At 35.5% G+C, this 23368-nt stretch overlaps 1 protein-coding gene across 6 annotated transcripts in view; it reads right to left on the reverse strand.

Annotated features, from left to right (window-relative positions):
* The window catches only part of LOC138330356 (tumor protein p53-inducible protein 11-like), a 166480-nt gene that overhangs the window by 4598 nt on the left and 138514 nt on the right, over window positions 1-23368 (reverse strand). For 5 of the 6 annotated variants that reach the window (XM_069277934.1, XM_069277929.1, XM_069277931.1 and 2 more), the window contains 4 exons: window positions 13418-13511; window positions 7395-7502; window positions 6863-6962; window positions 6370-6471 (listed from right to left, as the gene is read on the reverse strand). In XM_069277934.1, the coding sequence (XP_069134035.1) occupies window positions 6370-6471; window positions 6863-6962; window positions 7395-7502; window positions 13418-13511 (404 nt within the window). Of the gene's footprint in view, window positions 1-873; window positions 1032-6369; window positions 6472-6862; window positions 6963-7394; window positions 7503-13417; window positions 13512-23368 lie in introns of all 6 variants that reach the window. The other variant, XM_069277930.1, reaches the window with a different exon arrangement.

Here is a 23368-nt window from a genome sequence, read left to right on the forward strand (position 1 = left end):
CTTGAATGGCCAATATATCTTTCAAAATGCTTATTAAATTTATTAGTGTTTAGTTTAATATTATTTTCGTCGTATCTTTTCATTTTAAAGACTCACTCACGTTTTAGTCACTGACTTTACAGTTATGGATATTTCACTTTGAAGATTGCAGCTATTTTTCGTGACAACCTATTTTTGCAAACTTATGAAAACGGTACAATTGTATTGGTACGCGAAAATATGAATTAGTTTACAATATTTAAGATTCATATTTTGTACTGAAGACAAATGCAAAACAAATAAAGCCAACGGACATCATAGCAATACATCACAACACTGCGAATTAACAACAAATGTACAACAATTGAACTATCACATGTGATGAAATCGATTTTGAGAAACGTATTTGAATAGAAGAAAGATTGAAAAGAAAGAGAGAAACGTCCTCATGCAATAACTTAGGCTTTTATAATTATTTAATTACACAGTAATAGTGATTCTATCTTCTCAGTTACTTTCTCTACTAATCGGCGTTTTAGAAAAAGAAAATGCAAAATAGCAACTTGAGGACAACTTACCAAGAACAGGTTGTTCTAAGGAATCCTTCTATGTCTTGGAAAGTACCGATATTTTATTGTTTGTGTCTTTAAAATTAAATGATATAGCTCAATAGTTATATAAACACATTTTATCATATGTTTAATGTCTTTTTAGAGCAGAATCATATATAATGTATATATCGATGTTAAGCACAAAAAATGAAAATAAAAATTATAATAATGACTAAAATATACTGGGCGTTCAGCAACTACTTAAACGAAAAAAAAATAAGTGGATTAGCAGCAGCAACGGAATAAAATAACAAACGAAACGGGTTTTTGTGCGGCTGGGTACCTTTTTGCGATAGAGTGTCCAGTGTTCCCGAGGTTTGCTGTCTTTGGTGAGGAGCCAGTAGAAATAACTACTGATTCCTATGGTAACGAGTCTAGCGCACAGCCACAGGATAGGGGCAGTACACAAACTGGTGGATAGGGGCACACACAAAGCTGAAACTAAACCAGAAACAACTCAGCTTTGCTGTCATTAACCTTTCTTCTTACAGTAAACAAACTTTGTTTCACGTGCTATTTACGTAAACGAATTTTCGCAACCAATAGGCCAAAATCAGCATGAAGCAAACTGAAATATCATATATAAGACGACTTAGCTTTAATTTAAAAAAAAAAAAAAAAAAAAAAAAAAATGGTTAGTATACTGTTAGTAGAGCAATGAAAACTCTCAAATACTTTGGACGATACCACGTAAATTCCACAAAAAATTTAGTATCCGTGAGCTGTAATGTGTTTTTTCCCAATAAAACTTTAAAAAATAAGATTAAATAACAGCCAAAGCCAACATATTATTTTCTCTGCACTATTCTGGAAAACGCAAGCCAATGCATGGATATATACTACGGTCAAAACTGGGCAATGGCGCAACAACTATCCAATCTAAAGCTAAACTAATTTACCACACACTCAGTCTTGTTTTCGCAGTAATATCTACACCTAAAGGAAAGAATGATTGCTTTCTTAATGTCGTTGGATGAAAAAATATCGATTCGCTAATAATAATTTGATACTGTATAATTGACATTAATTGTTAAATTTCGCGGGTGTAAAATTTTGCGATTTACTGTTTTGGACTGATTTGCGGGGGTTTATTTTCGTGAATCATCTTTGTAACATTTGAAAGAATCATTCATACGACTGACAAAAAAATGTAAAACCATGAATTTGATAAATTTCGCGAGGTATTCACTTTTGCAAATATGGATGGATCCGTGAAATTAGCGAAATTAAAACCGCGAATATCCATCAGTGTTTTCTCCGAAGAAAAAAACCCCAACAAAAACAACAACTCGCGACGCATGAACCAATATCTATTTAAAAGCCTCCTTAGGTCAGATATATCTGCGATGCAAAAAAAAAAGACTGAATTTCTAACTACTTCAAGCTGTTATACATAATATATATTATACTATCTAGCTACTAAATACTTTTATGCTTGAGAAATTGACAATATTATTTTCTATTCAATTGTATTTAAAATCATACAAATTGCGATTTACATGTTTTTGGTAAAATAATCATAAAAAATTGAAACAAAATGATTTCAGTTGATTTAACTTTGTAACAATTTGTATTTAAGTCCTAACAAATCTGAAAATCCAACAAAATTCAGATCTGTGGCATGACCACCAATAAATGCTAGTAATTTTAATTAAGGACAATACTGTGGAAACCTATTTAGACTACTATGTATATAGTGAAAAAGGTTCAATGCCAAACGAAGTGAAAAGATATAAGAAAAATATATATACTTCATGCAGCAACCTTTAATTTTAATAACCAAACACATGTAGCTCACCGTTACCCAAATGTTACATTCATTCTAAACAGCTACGTGATATATTTGCATGCTTTTAATCAAGATGCTTGGAGTAAACCATTTTACAAATTTTAATACACAGATATAGTGTTGTTATAATCTTCTGAATTTTCACTTCATTTTTGTTTTACAATGCAAAAAGTGCTCGGAATATCAATCTCATTTTGATATGGCACCATCATGGAGTCAGGAAGCGTATTCCACTTTTTCATACCACTGTCATGGCTGTTTGTTATTTAGTTATTTTGCTTCTTTAACGGCATGGCAGAATCACCTGGCACTCCGTAGATATATTTTAGTACTATTAGTCAAAATCTAAAAAAGTTTATGCACGTAAAAAACCTTTGTGTACCATAAGTACATTTCTATATGACGTTTTGTGAATTTTATTATAACAATATGCAATCTTGTGAGAAAGATAAGAATCTGAATTGGATACAAACCTTCCAGTACATAAAACATAGCAAAATGTGAATTTTATGTTTGATGATGTATGCATGCTGGCATATTAATTTTGAAAAATGAAAACATTCCAAGAAAGTCAAAAGAAAAAAATGTATTTGTAAATAACAAAAATCAAAATTCTAAATGCAATGCATGCCATTATGCTGCATAAGTTTAAAAGAAAAAAATGTCGACATGCTTCAATGTGAATATGCATAAAGCTAGTTAAAACGATACCCTCGATTGGCATTATCTTAAGTTTAGATTTTCAATAGTTTGTTTGTTAACAGCCACGGTCGTTAATTAATCAAAATACGTTAATTAATCAAAATAAACAAACAGCCAGTATCATGTAAGGACAGCCTCCCATGTATGCAGAGTGTAGCGTGTGTGAAGTGCGAGGTGTGTGTTTTGGGAGAAATGCGGTATTTTCGTGTTGTGTCTTCTTGTCCTTTTCATATTACAATATACACTGATCAATGCTGACAAGATACCGAGCAACACATCCAACCCGGTAACAGTATACTAACAACGGGCGAACCAGTCGTACCCCTCCCTGTTTGCTGAGTGCTAAGCAGGAGCATAAATACCACTTTTAAAGACTTAGGCTGTGTGTCGGGCATGGACATAACTCAGAGCCTACCTCACAGGGGCGAGCGCTCAACAGAAGTACAAAAGTGAGGTGGTTTTAGAAAGGTAGGTAAGAGTAAGAGAAAAGATGATATCCTAAACTGAGTCGCATTAACCACTTCTTGGCTGCATGATCTGACCATACGTATTAATTTTACAAAACTGTAGACGTTGAAATAATATTTTGCCAAACGTTATACGGAGGCTACTGTTGTTCTTGCATGATAGTAAAAGGCGACTAAATTTAGGATCTTTTCTCTTCTCGCTAACGTCCCCCCCTGACATCGCTTGGGTTGAACAAGCTGGGATGACTGGTTCGCTCGTTGCCAATATGTGACCGGGTGGGGTGTGTTGCTCGGTGTCTTTGATAGCATGTTTCAGTGATATAGCACTGTAAAAAGGCCAATAGTTTCACTACACAAGAAGGCACAACACAAATATACCAGTCTTCAAACATACGCTATACACACCACATACATTGGAAGCCGTCCTTAAATGACCTTGGCTGTTAATGGAACGTAAATATAATATATCAAACAAAAACAAATTGTAAATGTAAATCTTAGAATATTGATAATGTGCGTTAGTGAATAACATATAAAAGCTCCCCTTTATTCGACAGTATGAAAATTACGGCACATATATAGTAGGAATGTCATAGACGACACAGAAAATTTAATTTCAATTTCGTTAGTAGACAACTTTTAGGATCTTAATTTCATGGTTACCTTGATAAAAAAAATTATTTTTGGAACATTTCATAGCTTGAGATTGATTTTAAGCAATTAATGTAGATGCTTGACATCACTTGTTTAAATGACTACTTTCCTGGGTCACATAACCTGGTGGACGGAGATGAATTAAAACATATTCGATGACTGGTATTGTCTGCCAACTATGAATATTGTGGTTTTAAAGCATATTATTTTTTCAAAAAAGTTTGCTTTATGGGAGAATCTTGAGCAACACATATTGCAATCAGGATGTTAGAAGTGTGCCTGCTGCCCTATTTTATGTGTAAAAGGCGACTAAATTTGGGATATTCAGCTAATGACAGGCCTATGGCTTCGTTCTACTGCAAACCGCTTGCGGTACAATCAATGTTAAATTTGCCATGCAATGAGGCGGTAAATATCCTACTTGCGGTGTAGGTGCTGCATCTAGGCTTCCCTGCACAATGTATGGAAAATGCTATCACACTCTCTTTATGCTTTGTGCTAAGCAGTAGTAGAAACTACCACTACTACGGTGTTTCTCGGCCAGGGGACAGAACCAAGAGCTTTCCTCACAGGTTCAGCGCTCATCAGAAGGTCAAAAGTGATGTGGGGTCGAGGGGACGTTAGGAAGAAGATACTAAGTTCACAAGAAGGAAGAGATAAGATTTTAGTTGCCTTTAACAGCAATAGGTGCAGCTAGTACAGTTCTCAGGTCCTAACTGCAGGGCGTGCTCTTTTTATAGTTCTATATCACCGAAGCATGCCGCCGAAGACACCAAGCAACATATCCCACCTAGTTACATTACACTGACAACGCGAGAACCAGTCGTCCCACTCCCTGTATTCTATGCGGAAAGCAGGAGAAACAAGAATTCCACGGAAGTGGATGTGTCGCCTGCACTGCATCACAAAAAATAGTTATTTACAGTTGAAAAATATTTTTATAATTAGGTGAAGTATCAAATCCCGTAACTCTTGCAAATATTGATGGATTTTGACCAGTATCGAACCCATTTTAGATCTCATTATTATAAAGCAATACACAAAATTTGGTTGAAATCGGGACATTATACTGAAGTTATATAGCGGAAACCATGTTTTGACAATTTTAAAGTCCCGCAACTCTTGCAAATATTGACGGATTTTGACCATTATCGAACTCATCCGAGATCTCATTGATAAAAAGCAATACACCAAATTTGGTTGAAATCGGACAATAAATAATAAAGTTATTGAGCGGAAACCATGGATTTATCTGTTTTGACGATTTTAAAGTCCCATAACTCTTGCAAATATTGACGGATTTTGACCATTTTCGAACTCTTACGAGATCTCATTGATATAAAGCAATACACCAAATTTAGTTGAAATTTGTCAATAAATAATTAAGTTATCGCACGGAAACCGTTTCCCCCGGACGCTGCACATATAGATACCTAAGTGTCGCCCTTGCGTTGCAGGCAGGATAAAAAACGACCACTTCTATAGACTATTATGTGCTTCGGTACTCAAAGCCTACCTCACGGGGACGAACGCTCAACTGAAGGCCGAAAGTGAGGCAATGTCAAAGGGGACTTTAGGAAGAAGAAAGTAAGTTAGGAAGAAAAGAACAGATAACCTCCTAAGTTTAGTCTCCTGTTACAATCATGCCATAGGGCAGCAGGTACAATTCTAACGCCCTACTTGCAGGGCAATCTTAGGCAGGTCATGTTTAAACAATGAAAACGTCAATTTTCATCCTTTGACCTCGGGAATTACTATGACGGAACCAAGAAAAAAATAGGATGTTCCGAATACTAGTAGCAAGCAAAATGTAACTGACCCTACGGAACATGTATAAGAGGTTGTTTATAACCATGTGGTCATAAAAAGGGCCAAAGTGATATCCCTCTATTTCCAAATTGTTTGCTCTACCTTTTATCATCAGTTTGTATATTAATGTGTCGATTCAGAACAGAGGTTTGTTGGGTAGATACGAGTGTGACTGAGGATTTGTTTAACTAATTCAGCTTTAAAGGCACATTTAGGCTTTTCTAAATCAAAGACTAGACCAATCCATTATGAACTTTCAGGGGTAAATGAGATGATGTGCACAGTTGTGAATGGATACATAATCTTTGACTTGGATGTACATTAGAGCATGAGCAAAGTACGTTTCGTTGGGACTTACCTATAGTTTGGAGTGTGAAGAATATCACACTACTTAGCAGCACCAGGCGAATGATGTCTTTATCGACTGTGTTTAGTGTGTTCCAGAATATCATTGACAAACCTTGTAATTAAAGCAAAATGTGTGTAACAATTAGAACATCAAATGTTTAACAGCTGAATTCTCTAGACATTCAAAATAGCCATACATATTGAAGTCCCACAATGGCAATGACATTTAATTAGTACAATTTTGTTCTGCGAAACTTTGAGAAATGGATGAGTCATACATAACCTTAAAGCTAGATCACATAAATTTAAAAACACTTACAAAATGTAAATTTAATTTCCTGATTTCATGATTTCACAATTTTGACCCACGTATGTAATTGACTATACAGTTATATTTCCTTGGCAGTCATTTTAGGAAACTTGTTCTTATTCTCACGATACTGTACATGCAGCCAAAAGTAACATAAATGAGATGACTGCATTCCACAGTGACGGCTACTTACATATCAATGCTGTTCCATACAAACGCACAGGGAGACGGAGATTTTGGCCTTCGTCTGTGTTAAATGTCGAGTCAAATAAATGTGCAGGGAACATGAAAGCCTGTGGGACAGAGGAATTAGAGTGTGATGCAATTACCCTTGATTATTTTCAAATTTACTCGACAAACACAAAAATACATCCCAGATTAGTATTATAAAGCTTATAGTTGATATGAAATAAGTATTTCTATACTGTGGCTATAGATATGTTTTTGGGGGGGTTTGTATTGCTTCTTATTCACCCCTGAAAAATCATAATGAACTGATCCAACAATTGAAATGGAAGAGTTCAAATTGTCTTCAGGATGCGTGAGTTAAATGCACATTTGATTCAAAGGTTGGAACAGTTGATTATTAATTTCCATGAGTGAATGAGTAAAATATGTTGATTCATATCAGAAAGGGGTGTCTCAATCTATTGTTCAATTCCATAATTAATTTGTTTAATAATTTTTTAAAGCAAAATCATGAAATATAATTCAAAACCACATACCCATACTGCTATAGCTGAGAAGACTGTTGCCAGAAAGATGTGCCATATCCTTAGGCCAGGGGGCAGTCTCACATATAATTGGTCACTGTGGCCTAGAATTTGGCTCAACTGTAAAAACAAAAACAGAAAATGATGTGTCGCTTATAACAACAGAATTAATTTGTTATTATATTAAAGTGATTTTAGTCATTGCACACTTTTATTTACTGTTTTCCAAGTCTCTAGTACTTCAACAAAAGGTTTTACTTTCGTGTGTGGCCCTGCATGTATGGCGTTAGAATTGCACCTGCTGCCCCTATTGCATGATCATAAAAGGCGACTAAATTTAGGATATTATCTTTTCCCCTCTTCCTAACTGACTTAATGTTTCCTAAAGCCTCCCTTGGCATCGCCCAGCTTTTGGCATACAGGGAGAGTGAGCTGGTTCGCCCCTTGTCAGTATAATGTGACCTCTGGGTGTGTTGCTTGGTGTCTTCGGCGGCATGCTTCAGGGATATAGCACTATAAAAAGGACAACAGTTCCACTTTACAAACACAACATGAATATACCACCCACAACACGCACCTCGCACAACATACACGCAACACACCACATACATGGGAGACCGTCCTTACATGACCATAACTGTTAATAGGACGTTAATTAATCAAACAAACAAAAATAACTTTCGTGAGACTAAAGTTTTATTTCCCCTTTTTCGTCCCAAGTCTCTAGTACTTCAACAAAAGGTTTTTTTAATTTCGTGAGACTAAACTTTTATTTCCTCTTTTCCTCCCAGGTCTCTAGTACTTCAACAAATGGTTTTAAGTGAAACTAAACTTTGAGGCTGTGTTAAATATAACAGACGTTTATCAGAGAGAAGCACATGGATATCCCTTACTCCTACAAATGATCTACTTAGATATAATAGATATAACGATGGAATTAAGTGAGTGGTTAGGCTGCAGTCCGTTTTCACTGGCGAGCTGCTGGTTACTGGATATAATTTGTATTATGTATAGTGTACCTACTGGTTTCATTTTCTATTGAAAACTCATCAGAGGTAACGAGTTGAGTGAATGTATTCCTTCATATACACGTTGGTAGCCGGTAGTAGTAGCCGGTAGCCGTAGCCGGTGGAATGTAGTCAGTTGCAAGTTGGTTTTGGTTTGCTTCTGTTGGAACGTAGCCAAAATAACATCATGGATAAATTTGGCGATATTAATTAAGCTTGGGTATCAGTTAACAAAAGTCTTTTAATTGTTTGTTTGCATCAAGCTATTTATAGAAAGAGCAATTGACAAAATTAATACTTTTTGGGTATTGACAAGAGATGCATACGCTCCATGTGATTCCTCTTCCGGACTTGTGGTGGGAGGGCGTAGAGGTGCTGGCAGTGGAAGGCCATCATCGATATTGACGTGGATGGACTGGTGGTCTATAGGTGTTCTTTCCATTGGTGGGAAGGATGGGGTAGGATGTTGTTCTCCTAGTTCCTTAAGGAACGTGTCCAAGGCATCCATGGCACTGACAGATAAAACCGGCGAGGTGTATATGTTGTTAGTTGTAGCAAGTGTCACAGGGGTGTGCCATGGGCTAGCCAGCAGGTCGGTGGAACTGTTGTTGCTATATCCTTGTTGGGGCTCTGCGGTGCCGGTATCAGGTGTGCTGGTAGAGGTTACAGTTAGGAAGTGAGTTGCATCTGTGGGCTTGTAGGTATTCCATCCTCTGATAGATGTTGCCTCATCTGGAGCATGTGACTCGGTGCTTGTGTGAGGTTTTAATGTTGCGGTGTAGACTAACTGGCGTGTTTAAATGTAAGGAGGGCAGTGGGTACATGTATGGTCCACCATGATAGATGTGAAGGATGGTAGCTAGGGCGGTTATGGTGTGACGTCATAAAGGTTTGGGGATCATTAGATGTTACCTTTCCTATGAAGGGAGTAATCCATGGGGCCAGTAACATGATATGCCTAGGATAATTCCAGGATGAGGAATGGTAACAGTTAGTGGAATGACTGGGATCCAAGTTTTATCCAAAGATATTGATCCCGACAGGATCTAATGTATGTAACTGGTGTATCCAGTGATATTCGCTGCCTCTTCTGATATAAATAGAGGATTCTAACGCCTCACCAGCAGGGTTGAAGACAAGAGTTCGTGTCTATGAAGGTTTAAGTGGTGGTCAACTGGTGTGTCCCTGTGTATGATAATGTCCTTGGGGTATTGAACTGTCGTTTAGTTTCGCCTACGTATTATTTTTTGCACGTTTTGCAAGTGATGAGGTAGATGACGTTCCTAGCGGTGCAATGTCTGCGAAGGAATGTGCGGTATTGGAGGCCTGCAAAGGCATTTTAATTTCCATATCCTGCCATACTTGCAATCTGTAATGGAAAAAAAATTCCAACTTCCTTGTCCGGGCTAACTTCCAACCCGACAACATACCCAAGCATATATTCATCAATCAAGTCACCGACTACAATCTACCGAAGTGCAAAACCTGTAACTTGATAACCAAATCTAAAATTTTTGCCAGCACCTTTACTAGTTTGGAATACCGCACATTCCTCCGTAGACACTGCACCACAAAAAATGTCATCTATCTCATCACTTGCAAAACATTCAAAAAACAATACATTGGCGAAACTAAACCTAAGTTCAAAATTCACATCAGTGACTACCTCAGGGACATTATCAGATACAGAAACACACCAGTTAACCACCACTTTAACCTGTGGGAAGTTAGAATTGTACCTGCTGCCTTTTCCATGATCGTAAAAGGCGACTAAATTTATGATCTTATCTTTTCTCTCCTTACTAACTAATTCTGTTCTTCCTAATGTCTCTCTTGACACCGCCTCACTTGTGGCCTTCTTGGCCCTTCAGGTAGGGTGTTAGAATTGTACCTGCTGCCCATATTGCATGATCATAAAAGGCGACTAAATGTAGGATCTTTTCTCTTCTTCCTAACTGACTTTATCTTTCCTAATGCCTCCCGTTGTCAGTATAATGTGACCGGGTGAGGTGTGTTGCTTGGTGTCTTAAGCGGCATGCTACAGTAATGTAGCACTATAAAAAAGAGCAACAGTTCCACTATACATGAAGACACAACACGAACATACCGCAGTCTCCCTAAACGCGTATCTCGCACTTCACGCTACACACTGCATGCATGGGAGGCCGTCCTTACATGACACTGGCTGTTAATAGGACGTTAAAATAATCAAACAAACAAACAATTTTGGCCTTCTGTTGAACGCTTGCCCCTGTGAGATAGGCCCTGGGTTCTGTCCCCTGGCCAAGACACACCAAAGTCCAATAAAGTGGTAGTTTCTGCTCCTACTTAGTGCTTAATGGGAGTGGGACAACTGATTCGCCCGTTGTCAGTATAATGTGACTGGATGAGGTGTGTTACTTGGTGTCTTCGGCAGCATGCTTCAGTGATATAGCACTATAAAATGGGTAACAGTTCCACTATACAAGAAGACAGACAAGAACATATCGCAGTCTCCCAAAACACGCACTTCATACAAGCATTCACATTGCATACATGGGAGGCTGTCCTTGCATGACCCTGACTGTTAATATAGGACGTTAATTACTCTAACAACCACAAAAAATTGTGTCTTCGATGTCAGATCATCAAGATTATCAAATCGGACCCTGATTCTCCATCCGCTACCAATATCAGAAGTGGCAGAGAATATTACTGAATAGACACCAGTTACATATATCAGATCCTGTCGGGATCAATGCCTTAGGATAAAACTGGGATCTCAGTCATTCCACTAAGATATATTAGATAGTCCAGCAAAACATCTTCACAGATATCTGTCATATTAATTACCCCTGTGAAAATATAGTCATATGTCTCTAGCTTAAAAATACTTGTATATCCCTTACCACTCCAAAATGAGATATTTACCAGCTAGGAAAACTTGTAGCCTTGACCTTTAATCAAAGTGATTTGATTACTCATAGCATTTTATAAATTGAAAATATCAAGTTCAGATTATAGTTTCTAATTAATCATAGTTTTGAGTTACTTCTTCATGACATCTACACAATATAAACAACTGTAAAATATATAATCAATACCAAATGTCTTGTGATTATCACGATTGGAAACAGATTATTTTTAGTGTTGCCATGGAGACATCAGATGTATTCCGATTCGTCACTACACTGTAGTTGTACATCTGCAGGCACATAAAATAAAGACGCGACCAGATTTTACCAAAGCTGTTGACAACAAATCCAATCAGAAGACTGAAAAATGCATACTTGTGGAAACGTTTACATTCAATTGTAAATCACAAACCTACGTAAATGTACATTGAAGGTTTCGTGTCCCATTACAAAAACCATATTTCACCCAATAAGCACCCAAGATGCTTAAAAATTTAAACAAATAAGGGGTGCTTGATAAAACCAAATTTAGACTAGCCTTTCATAAAAAAAAATCACAAATTAATCCATAAATCAAATTGCTGTTAATTGAATGTTAAAATAATCAAACAAACAAACAAACAAACAAACAAACAATCTGCAAAAGATATCAATACAGAAAAGATTTCATATTTTAAGTCCACCATTAATTTGGAAGTAAGTATAACAAGGACATAGTCATTCAGATCCCCTGACAACGGAGATATCGAAGCTGAAGTAAGTTTGATTGTGGAGACTTATGTGTAAAAAAACCCAGGAAAAAGTGCAAAAAATGAAAACCTATAAAATAGCAAAAGGTACTACTAGACCATAAAATGAATATGTCTATGAAGTTTCGAGGAAATAACTCTGCTGGTTTTAGAGTTATGCTCCGGAAATGAACCTGCTACAAAAATATGATATTTTCAGCAATGTTTCTATGGTTACAAAAAAAGCACAAAAAGTGAAAACCTAAAAATAGCAAAAGGCACTACTAGACTATAAGAACAATGTGTCTATAAAGTTTCATGGAAATATCTCTGCTGGTTTTAGGGTTGTGCTCCGGAAACGATTCTTACACAAAAAATCTGCCATTTTCAGCAATGTTTCCATGGTTACGGAAAAAATGCAAAAAATGAAAACCTTAAAATAGCAAAAGGCACTACTAGACCATAAGAACAATGTGTCTATGAAGTTTCGTCGAAATATCTCTTCAAGTTTTAGAGTTATGCTCCGGAAATGAACCTGGTACAAAAATATGATATTTTCAGCAATGTTTCCATGGTTACGGAAAAAATGCAAAAAATGAAAACCTAAAAATAGAAAAGGCACTACTAGACCATAAGACCAATGTGTGTATGAAGTTTCGTGGTAATATCTCTTCTGGTTTTAGAGTTATGCTCCGGAAACCATTTGTACGGACAGACGGAACCCATTTGTTTATCCCCCGCCAACTTCGTTGGGCGGGGGATAATTATGACCTAAATTTGGGAAGGGCACTTATTGGATCACCTATAGTACGATATCTAACTCTGCTTAAACTGGCAACAGCAAGAAGAGAAAATGTGGTAGAATGTCAACATTCTATAAACTCCATTTCTTCTTGGGCTATTTATTTTTCTTTTCTTCTTTGCTTTCCATAACTTAACTTTATCTTCATATCAATGATTTTTCGCAGTTTAGATTTATTTTATTTGGATAAATTTAATGTAAATGTGAATTGAAACCTTTTTGAGTTGATAAATTTTTGCAAATATGCAAAAAAAAATAGTATGCAATTAACAAACACTATTTTCACTGCATGGATGCTAAATTAACTTTGCAATAATTATGAAATTATACTTTTTACACTCTATATGGCATGAAGAAAAATTAGACACAAAGTTATAATCCTTTGATAAGATTGAGCCGTAACCAATATTGACAATTGCAGTGCAAGTTTCACAAGTTTATTAAACACAAAAGTGTTCTGTATTTGCATATTACAGAGTTATCTGCCCTTGCTCACAAAACAATGACATTGTCATCATTTATTAACTTTGTTAATGACCTTGACCTTTAATGATCTTGACCTTCAATGACCTCACTGACCAAAACCCTTGTTGACCTTACTAACCTTTGACCTATGGACATCCCCATCATCTGTCTCCCCGACACCAAGTAATTTTCTTGTCTTAAGCCGACTGTGCAAGTCTCCACTGCTGTGTTTTCTGAAGAAGAAAAAAAAGAAAAATATGTTAACTTTTATTGTCAACACATCTTAAATAGGATGATAATTAGAAAGTGCATATATAATTTCAAGTCAGATGTGAGATTGGCGTTTTTTCACACAAGAGACCCCAGTTCAATTCCTGGTTGAGGCACTTGGCAGGAATCATGTGGATTTTTCCCTGTTCTTCAATCTATATTGATAATTATAGTCCTTTCTGCTTAATTTATAATCCTCGAAAATATGTCTCTGGAAGCAAATAAGATCTGCTGTCTTGATTGAAATATGGTTGACAATGCAAAAGCCAATTTGATCTGACAGCCATTATAAGGCACCATATCCCAGCCACACCAATAATCACACAAAAACCCTGACCGTGTATATTGTATATGAAATCTGCCATGGGCCAAATGTCGCTTACATCAAACACCAGACCACCAACTCATGTATCACTGGGGTTCAATTTGTCTGCTCAATGTACGATCGTAATGCAATTCCAACACAAAAATACCACAGAGACTGCCAAATTAACGAAAAGTCTATACTTCCTTGTTCTATGGAATATTTTAAAGCCATGGGGTGTTGTACAGTAGCTGTTTCGCCTCATGGCCATAACCATTTATGGATCTATGGTCAGCTACAATGTATATTATAAAAATAAAAGTCAACGACCTTCCTTTATTACTTTTGCCATTTCTTGACCCCTCTTCCAGAATATAAATGTTTATTTAAAAAAAGAAAATCAATGACATCACAAATGGCGTGACGTCACAATGTCACACTATTTTATTTATAGTGATATCTGTTTATATCAAACAGCATGTAATGTGATTGTTTAGGATCTGATTGGCTGAATGCACAATGCATGGTCACAACAAATCCTTTTAGCTTTTTGTCAGTGAATTTTGAAGTTCATTGGTACATTTCATGATGACATTGACATCACTGTAATATGTGTACCAGTGACCCACTTAATTGTTTTATAGTAAGAAGAATCATGTTTAACTATAAGTTTCTTACACCTATAGTTACAAATCATCATCAATGGTTATTGAGTTTGAAAATCTACTTGAATGTAATATTTTGCAACTCCTTTGGAAATTAAGTAATAATTTAGGCACAAGTTGGAGGTGCTATTTAGACACAATTGGAGGTACTATTTAGGCACAAATTGGAGGTGCTATTTAGGCACAAGTTGGAGGTGATATTTAGACACAAATTGGAGGTGCTATTTAGGCACAAGTTGGAGGTGCTATTTAGGCACAAGTTGGAGGTGCTATTTAGACACAAATTGAAGGTGCTATTTAGACACAAATTGGAGGTGCTATTTAGGCACAAGTTGGAGGTGCTATTTAGGCACAAGTTGGAGGTGCTATTTGGACACAAATTGGAAGTGCTATTTAGACACAAATTGGAGGTACTTTTATTTATACACAAATTGGAGGTATTTTTTATTTAGACACAAATTGGAGGTGATATTTAGACATAAGTTTGAGACGCTATTTAGACACAAATTGGAGGTGCTATTTAGACACAAATTGGAGGCACAAGCCGGAAGTGTTATTTAGCCACAAAGTGGTAGTGCTATTTAAGTATAGGTTTGAGGGTCTTATTTAGACACAAATTGGAGGTGTTATTTAGACACCAATAGGAGGGGCTATTTAGACACAAATTAGAGGGGCTATTTAGACACAAATTGGAGGTGCTATTTAGACATAAATTGGAGGTGCTCTTAAGACACAAACTGATTTGCTATTTAGACAGAAATTGGTAGTGCTTCTAAGATGCATATAGGAGGCGCTATTTAGACCCAAAGTGGTAGTGCTACTAAGACACAAGTTCGATGTGCTATTTAGACACAAATTGGAGATGCTCTTAAGACACAAATTAGAGATGCTCTTTAGACAAAAATTGGAGGTGCTATTTAGACACAAATTGGGGGTGCTATTTTTATTAGACACAAATTGGAGGTGCTATTTAGACACAAATTGGAGGGGTTATTTAGACACAAATTGGAGGTGCTATTTAGACACAAACTGAGTTGCTATTTCGACAGCTTCTAAGATGCATATCGGAGGGGCTATTTAGACCCAAAGTGGTAGTGCTACTAAGACACAAGTTGGATGTGCTATTTAGACACAAATTGGAGATGCTCTTAAGACACAAATTAGAGGTGCTCTTTAGACAAAAATTGGAGGTGCTATTTAGACACAAATTGGAGGTGCTATTTAAACACAAATTGGAGGTGTTATTTAGACACAGATTGGAGGTGCTATTTAGACACAAATTAGAGGTACTATTTAGACACAAATTGGAGGGGCTTTTTAGACACAACTGAGTTGTTATTTAGACACAAAGTGGTAGTGCTATTAAGACACAAGTTGGATGTGCTATTTAGACACAAATTGGAGGGGCTATTTAGATGCAAATTGGAGGTGCTATTTAGACACAAATTGGAGGGGCTATTTAGATGCAAATTGGAGGTGCTATTTAGACACAAATTGGAGGGTTATTTAGACACAAATTGGAGGTGCTATTTAGACACAAACTGAGTGCTATTTAGACAGCTTCTAAGATGCATATCGAGGGGCTATTTAGACCCAAAGTGGTAGTGCTACTAAGACACAAGTTGGATGTGCTATTTAGACACAAATTGGAGATACTATTTAGACACAAATTAGAGGTGCTATTTAGACACAAATTGGAGGGGCTTTTTAGACACAAACTGAGTTGTTATTTAGACACAAAGTGGTAGTGCTATTAAGACACAAGTTGGATAAGCTATTTAGACACAAATTAAAGGGGCTATTTAGATGCAAATTGGAGGTGCTATTTAGACACAAATTGGAGGGGCTATTTAGATGCAAATTGGAGGTGCTATTTAGACACAAATTGAGGGGCTAGTTAGACACAAATTGGATGTGTTCTTTAGACACAAGTTGGATGTGCTATTTAGACACAGGTTGGATGTGCTATTTAGACACAAATTGGAGGTGATATTTAGACACAAAGTGGTAGTGCTACTAAGACACAAATTGGAGGGGCTACTTAGGCACAAAGAGGGGATGTTATTTAGACACAAGCTGAAGTATTAAAATGAAAGCTGCATGTTTCGTAACAGAGTAAATGCTGATACATATGAAAAGAATTAATTGGCTCATTCTATTTGTTCATACCCCTATGACATTTAAAAGTTACTAGGGTAACGGATGAGGTTTGTAGAGGTCATGATAAAAGAGGCACTTCAACTATGACAATTTAAATGATATGAATACAAAACCCTGAATTAGAAATTAGAATTAAGATTCAAAAATAAAAGTCCAGGACATGAGAATTCCAGGTTATTTTAAACAATTAAAATGTAAATTAAAATATTGATAGGCAATTTGATCTTAAATGAAAAATTCACAGAAAGATTAATGATAATTTGCAAAAGATTGAATGTCTTTACTGACATACCTGAAAAGTAGTTTCCAGACGTGGTTCACGGCACTCATCGTGAAAATCTAATTATTTTTATATCTGGTAGTAATATTACAGCAATTATCCAAGGCAGATTCTGATGAATTATTAATCCATGAAAAATCAACGAATGAAGAAATCAGGGCAAAAGATCAAATCTCTGATGATTAGACATGCATTCACGATTTCCAGCAAGAACATCCAATATGCTATTGCGAATCTCTTAATTCAAGACTATATTCCCACTCAGTTAAGTAAACTTGCCAAGTTGGAATTTGAGTAGCAACTACAGGTTAATCAAAACTTTGGTAAATAAACATAATGACCCATTCTGACACTTCTAATAGCTTCTTTGTCGTCCATTTAGCTGTTTGCAGCGAAGTTTTTAAAACTTTTTTTCCAGCCTCTGTATCGATACAACCAGCTGACCATATAGTTGTGATATGGCAATTCACGGTGTAGTGAGGCGTGATTATCTCTTTGTGGAAATGTGAACTGGCATCGGTAGAAATCAATAAATCTGCAAGGATAGAATTGTTGTCCAAAACTGTGCAGATATTATGGTCACCAACTTTAACTCATACATATATATTTAATCTTCTTTGTAATGGTTGCCAACTTGATTTTGATTTTTTCTAGTTTATTGTCATAACTTTACATTAGGTTTTATTTTTCAGTTTCGACTGTGTGCAGTTTTAGATTGTTAATGGTCAAAGTCTAGCTGTTAGATTTTGAGGTAAAATTAAGAAAAATTTTTTTGATATATATTAATTCATTTAAGGATTAACTTGAATCGATATATTGTGTTATGTAGATATGCATTATAGCACAAAAATGAGTGTGTACTCTAAGTAAACCTCGAAGTGGTTATAATGATCCATGAATTGGTTTATGATCAGTTTATGATGACAGTATTCTCTGGACTTAGGACCTGCAGATTACCAATGGATGGACTGTAAGAGGATTAAAGATACATTGACCTTGGACTTTGGTAGATAAGAAACTGGACACCGGTCAAGGGCATATAATATTATATTAATCCTACTTAAAACTGTACAGCAGCACAGAATTCTTCATATTACCGTATTTGACCCACTAAGTCCCCAGGGTGCATAAAAAAAATTAAAAAAATTAATATGGCATTTAATGAAATAAATTTAGACTAGACTTTCATATTTTCAGCCTGCATTAATTTAGTTAGAGTAAGTCAAATTGGGGATGCTTATTGGGTGGAATATAGTAATTGTTACTGTTAACTCAAATAGTTTTATGTGCATAGTGTAATAACCACAAAATGCCATAAGCAACCTCTTCATCACTTTCAACTTCTAAATTGAATGCTATCGACACTTCGTCACATTTACTACGTAGCCAGATACACAGTTCTATATTACTACAGGAAACACCTGATATATACAGTTTATATATACTACTTCCCACTGGTATCATCTGTAAAAAGGTTTCTGTATCTATATCAATCATTGTACAATCATGATTTATCGTAATTTGTTCCACCGCCGACAGAGCATAAACGATACTCATCATTTGAACAATAATTGGTGTTTGATCATGTATCTATATGTCTAATTAACACAAAATAAAATGAAATAAAATAATTTATTTTGCTCTTGGTGCATGCGCAATCAGTACTTAATTCCATAAAGGTCATAATGCCATGGAATTGTTTAAGGATGCAATTATTTATTTCTGATATTTCTACCGTGAAATAAAATTAGAAGCTCAAACTATTGAATATTTTTGGTGTTTAGTAGGTAAGTTTTGTAATCGAAGAAAAAAACAATACGTCTGCTGCTGTTTTTTATTGAGAAAAAATACTATTTGTCAGTGACGGAGCATCTTTAACAATATGTAATGTAATAGAAAAAGGCTCAATTAAATAAAGAAATGAATTTGCTGCATACCATAATGCAGCATACTCGAACCTTGTATATTTCCTATTCGTCAAACTGATCGCATGATTTGACCAAACTGCTGTATATTTTATGTATCAATAACATGGATAGCTGTGGAAACTGCTATTCCTCTAATTCCTATTCTTCCTCGAATAAAAAGATATATCATCGTTCCTTCATTATGATATATTTAAACTATCTAATGTCGAAAAGGTGTTCAAATGGTGTTTGGTCATGTACATTATTTTACCTACAGCATTTTTAATGTATATGATTATCCATTTCTATATATCTAATTAAAATTTATAATTAACTGTTGAAATTTGCACTTTTATTAATAATAAAATGATGTAAAAAAATAGAAGTCATTGATATCCAGTAAATTAATCCCATACAGTTAAGCCCTAATTATTAAGTGTTAAAAAGTTCTACATATATAGTTGATTTCACATGCAGTGAAACCTGCTTTTGTGACCATGCACCTCTGTATAAAGACTACCTGTTTGATATGACCACTTTCACAAGGTCCCTAATTGTCTATTTCAACACAATTTGACCTGTGTATAAAGACCACCTGGCTAAAAAGACCATTATGTTCTGGTATATAGAGGTTCAGGTCTTTATATATTTTATTTGTGCTGCAAATCAATATGCTTCTGACTTCCAACCATAAACAGTTGGCAAAGCAAGGCATTAAATGGAGTAAGAGTTATCCCCCTTGATACACAAAATGACACCTGATTAAGATGACTGCGTGATGAATAGATTTCCTAATCTGATTTCAGAAATTAATTTTGTGCTGAATTTATTCTTGTAAAACATCTGTTACTGAAGAAGTATTGTAAATAAAAATGTTTTCATATCTGTTCAGTACAAATAGTTTAGACATGGTGAGTGTTTATTATGGACTATATATGCATGACTTTGAGCTTAATTAACTCCTTCATCCCTGAAATTTCCTAATGGACTGGTCTAATGTTTGATGTAGAACAGTCTAAATGTGTCTACAGGGGTGATGAGTTTAAAGTTATAAATGCATTTGCTAATATCATTAAAGGAGCAAATCAAACTGTTGTACATGAATCAATCCAAACGAATGCACGTACCATACTCGCCATAATTAGCAACCCTCCCCCTCTATATGCCCGCCCTCTCTTCTGGATAGGAAGTTTAAGTTGTATAAATGTCCCATCCTTATGGATATAACTTTCTTTCATACCTACGGGTGTAATACTGGCTGATCTAGGGCAATACATTCATGCCGCCTGAGGCTGTATTGCCTTACTACCCATGCAATAAAGCCTCGTGACGTCACGGCGTTAACAAAAATTCTATTTCCTCGGTATAATTTTAACATTTTTTTTCACAAACTTGACTAGTTTTACTATAAAAGATGCAAACAACGGAATTTTTGTTGAAAATATCTCGTAATTTTTCAAGAAATTGACTTTCAGCCGTGGATTTCTTCGAGTTTTTTTTTCAAAATGGCGGGATATTATAGTTGTAAAATTTTAATAAAACGTTGAGGTATGAAAGAAAAATACTCTTTCATAAGTGGATATGAAGGATAGGGATATTCTACCCTCGGGATCACAAAATGTTGCAAAACCCTCGGCAAGCCTCGGGTTTTACTACATTTTGTGACCCTCGGGTAGAATATCCCTATCCTTCATATCCACATATGAAAGAGTCTTATAATCTTTTACAAGTGTATATCATGTTTATAACATCAGCATTGTATCCCATATTACATGAACTTGTGATTTTAATTCACAAGTGAATCATGACGTAATAATGCATCTCGAAGGAAAGAAGGCATATGCATTTTTACTGTGACAGATTGATGTGCCATGAGTACGAAAAGAGCCTATTTTTCATTCACAAATTATATGTTTTTTTGTTTCCTAATATTAAGTGCCCTCACTTTGTTATAATTTTTGAGTACCTTGGGTGCAAATTACTGTGAATATGGTATCATTATTTCGGCAGTAGGTTCTTTAAAGAGAAATACAGTAAAATAATTTGTTTACAAAATTTTGTATCTATATTAAGTAGCAAAAAGGTGACTAACTAGGTCAATTTTAGTATGTACTATACATATACATGTATGTAAACAAACATTCTGAAAATAATGTATTTGTACGGTACATTAACATCACATGGATATTATAAATTTTGTTCGTAATGTAAAAAAAAATTAAAGCAACCATAATTAATTTGCAGGATAATATCATTATTGGATTACGAAAATTAATTAACATGGTTGATAATCCATGTAGGAGTATGATATATATATCAATTTACAGAAATTATGACGTCAGAAATAGAATATCAGGTACGTATTCCATATATTCCACTTCCAAATTTCTCGTAACATATACGCGTATTACGAGAGAATCCAGTGTTGAGACTTGGTCCATCTCCCGCTTTCAAAGGTATGCGCTAATTACATTGTATGGATTAACCACATTGTAATCAGATGTCCGGATATTACACAGGATCAATATCGTTACTAAATTCACATTATGACCAGCTGATCCTTGCTATCTTAATTTGTATTGATCTTGATTGTCATTTCATGTTAGTACATATAATTATCAGATTATTTACATAATTACATAATCTTGTAATTAGATTTTATAAATCGACTAGAAAGCCATCACATAGATTTGCAAATTTTGTGAACCTTAGCTGTCAGCTTAATTGTCAAATAGAAGCATACACAAGTGTAAGCTAACAAATCATCAAGTAGTTGTGCAACTTTTGTATAAGCATAGTCAGCTTGTTAAATATTAACATACATGAATGTAAGCTAACCAACCATCAAATAGTTGTGCAACTTTTGTATGCACAGTCAGCTTGTTAAATAGAAACATATATGAGTGTAAGTTAACCAAGCATCAAATTATGCAGGAACTTTTGTAAGCACAGTCAGCTTGTTAGATAAAAACATACATTAGTGTAAGCTAACCAACCATCAAATAATTGTGCAAATTTTGTACCTACATGCACAGTCAACTTGTTAAATAAAAAACATACATGCATGTAAGCTAACAAATTAGGTCATTTTGAGTACTTTTTTCTTCTGAAATAAGAAACTTATGGATGTAAGATAACAAGTTATGAAACTGTTGTGAGTATAACACAATCTGCAAGCACTGTCATCATGTTGATAGCGAAAATGCATATGAAAGAAGCCTAACAATACATATTTGTTTTGTGCTTCCATGGCAGTATAGGCAATTATCAGCATCAGCTGTTTAGAAATATCATTTCTGATGCCCCACTAAATATGAGACCTCTTTAACCGACTGAAGATATGCTGAGTTAATGTTGTAAACATATGTGATAACTTGTTTATTAACATTTCAGAAACAAATATTTACCCTCCCAAATGTTACAATGTGTAAAAACTGCATTTCTAAACAAGTAGAAAATATATTCTTGTAGAATGACTTTGTGATATTTTAGAAACATTTTGAATGAAATATTAGCAGGGAATTTGAATGCTGAACAGTGGACTCCAGTACATGTATATAACAACAGTTATAATAGTCATTACTTATATATAGTCATCGTAATCATGACATGGAGTTTTCCTCATTGGTCAAACATTAGGAGTTACCGTATTTGACCGCAAATAAGACCCTTCACCTATTTTGACACATTTCCAGACTTTGGGGGGGATGTCCCCACCTATTTTGACACATTTCTAGACTTAGGGGTGATGTCTGCAAATAAGACCCCCACCTATTTTGACACATTTCCAGACTAAGGGGGGATGTCTGCAAATAAGACCCCCCCATCTATTTTTCAGTTAGCTGGGTAATGGATTTGAGCAATGGAGTAATTAAAAATGTCACCAAAATGACATTTTATCGGGATTTCTTTTTGTTTGTTTTATTGGTATTACAGCAATTGAGATATTTATAAGTGCAAGCTAGGAAAGACTATTTAACCTCACGTCTGCATGGTTTAGGGTCTTCAAGTTTACAACAAAGGACTATATAATAAAGAGGGTTTATATTGGAGATTGTCCTATTAACATCCAGGGTCGTGTAGGAACATGCAAGGTTTGAACGTGAAAGAAAACTGGAGTTTTTGGAGAAAAACCACTGAAAAGGGGTCGGAACCTTGCAATTGCGCCACATGGGATTCCAAACTTGTGACCCAGAGATGGAGGGCTTGTTGTAATATGTTGGGACATATTATGCCCTTGCCCTCGCCCTTGCCCCCTCCCCCCTTTCAGGAGAGAGGGGGTGGAATAGAACAAGAACAGGATAAGGAGGGGGGCTTTTTAACAGAAGTCTGGGCAGGTTGTTGGCTTCATAACAAAATAGTATACATTTAGTGTGAAAATCACTTAGACAACTCCTCCCTTCATCATGTCAGACTAATTAGTAAATTGGCCAAGATGGGCGTAATGTACTTAACAGTTTGAGTTCCAACACCTAAAGCTAATTCATCATACTGTCTCTACAAT

Source organism: Argopecten irradians, chromosome 8 (genome assembly GCF_041381155.1).
Source record: "Argopecten irradians isolate NY chromosome 8, Ai_NY, whole genome shotgun sequence".
Taxonomy (NCBI): domain Eukaryota; kingdom Metazoa; phylum Mollusca; class Bivalvia; order Pectinida; family Pectinidae; genus Argopecten; species Argopecten irradians.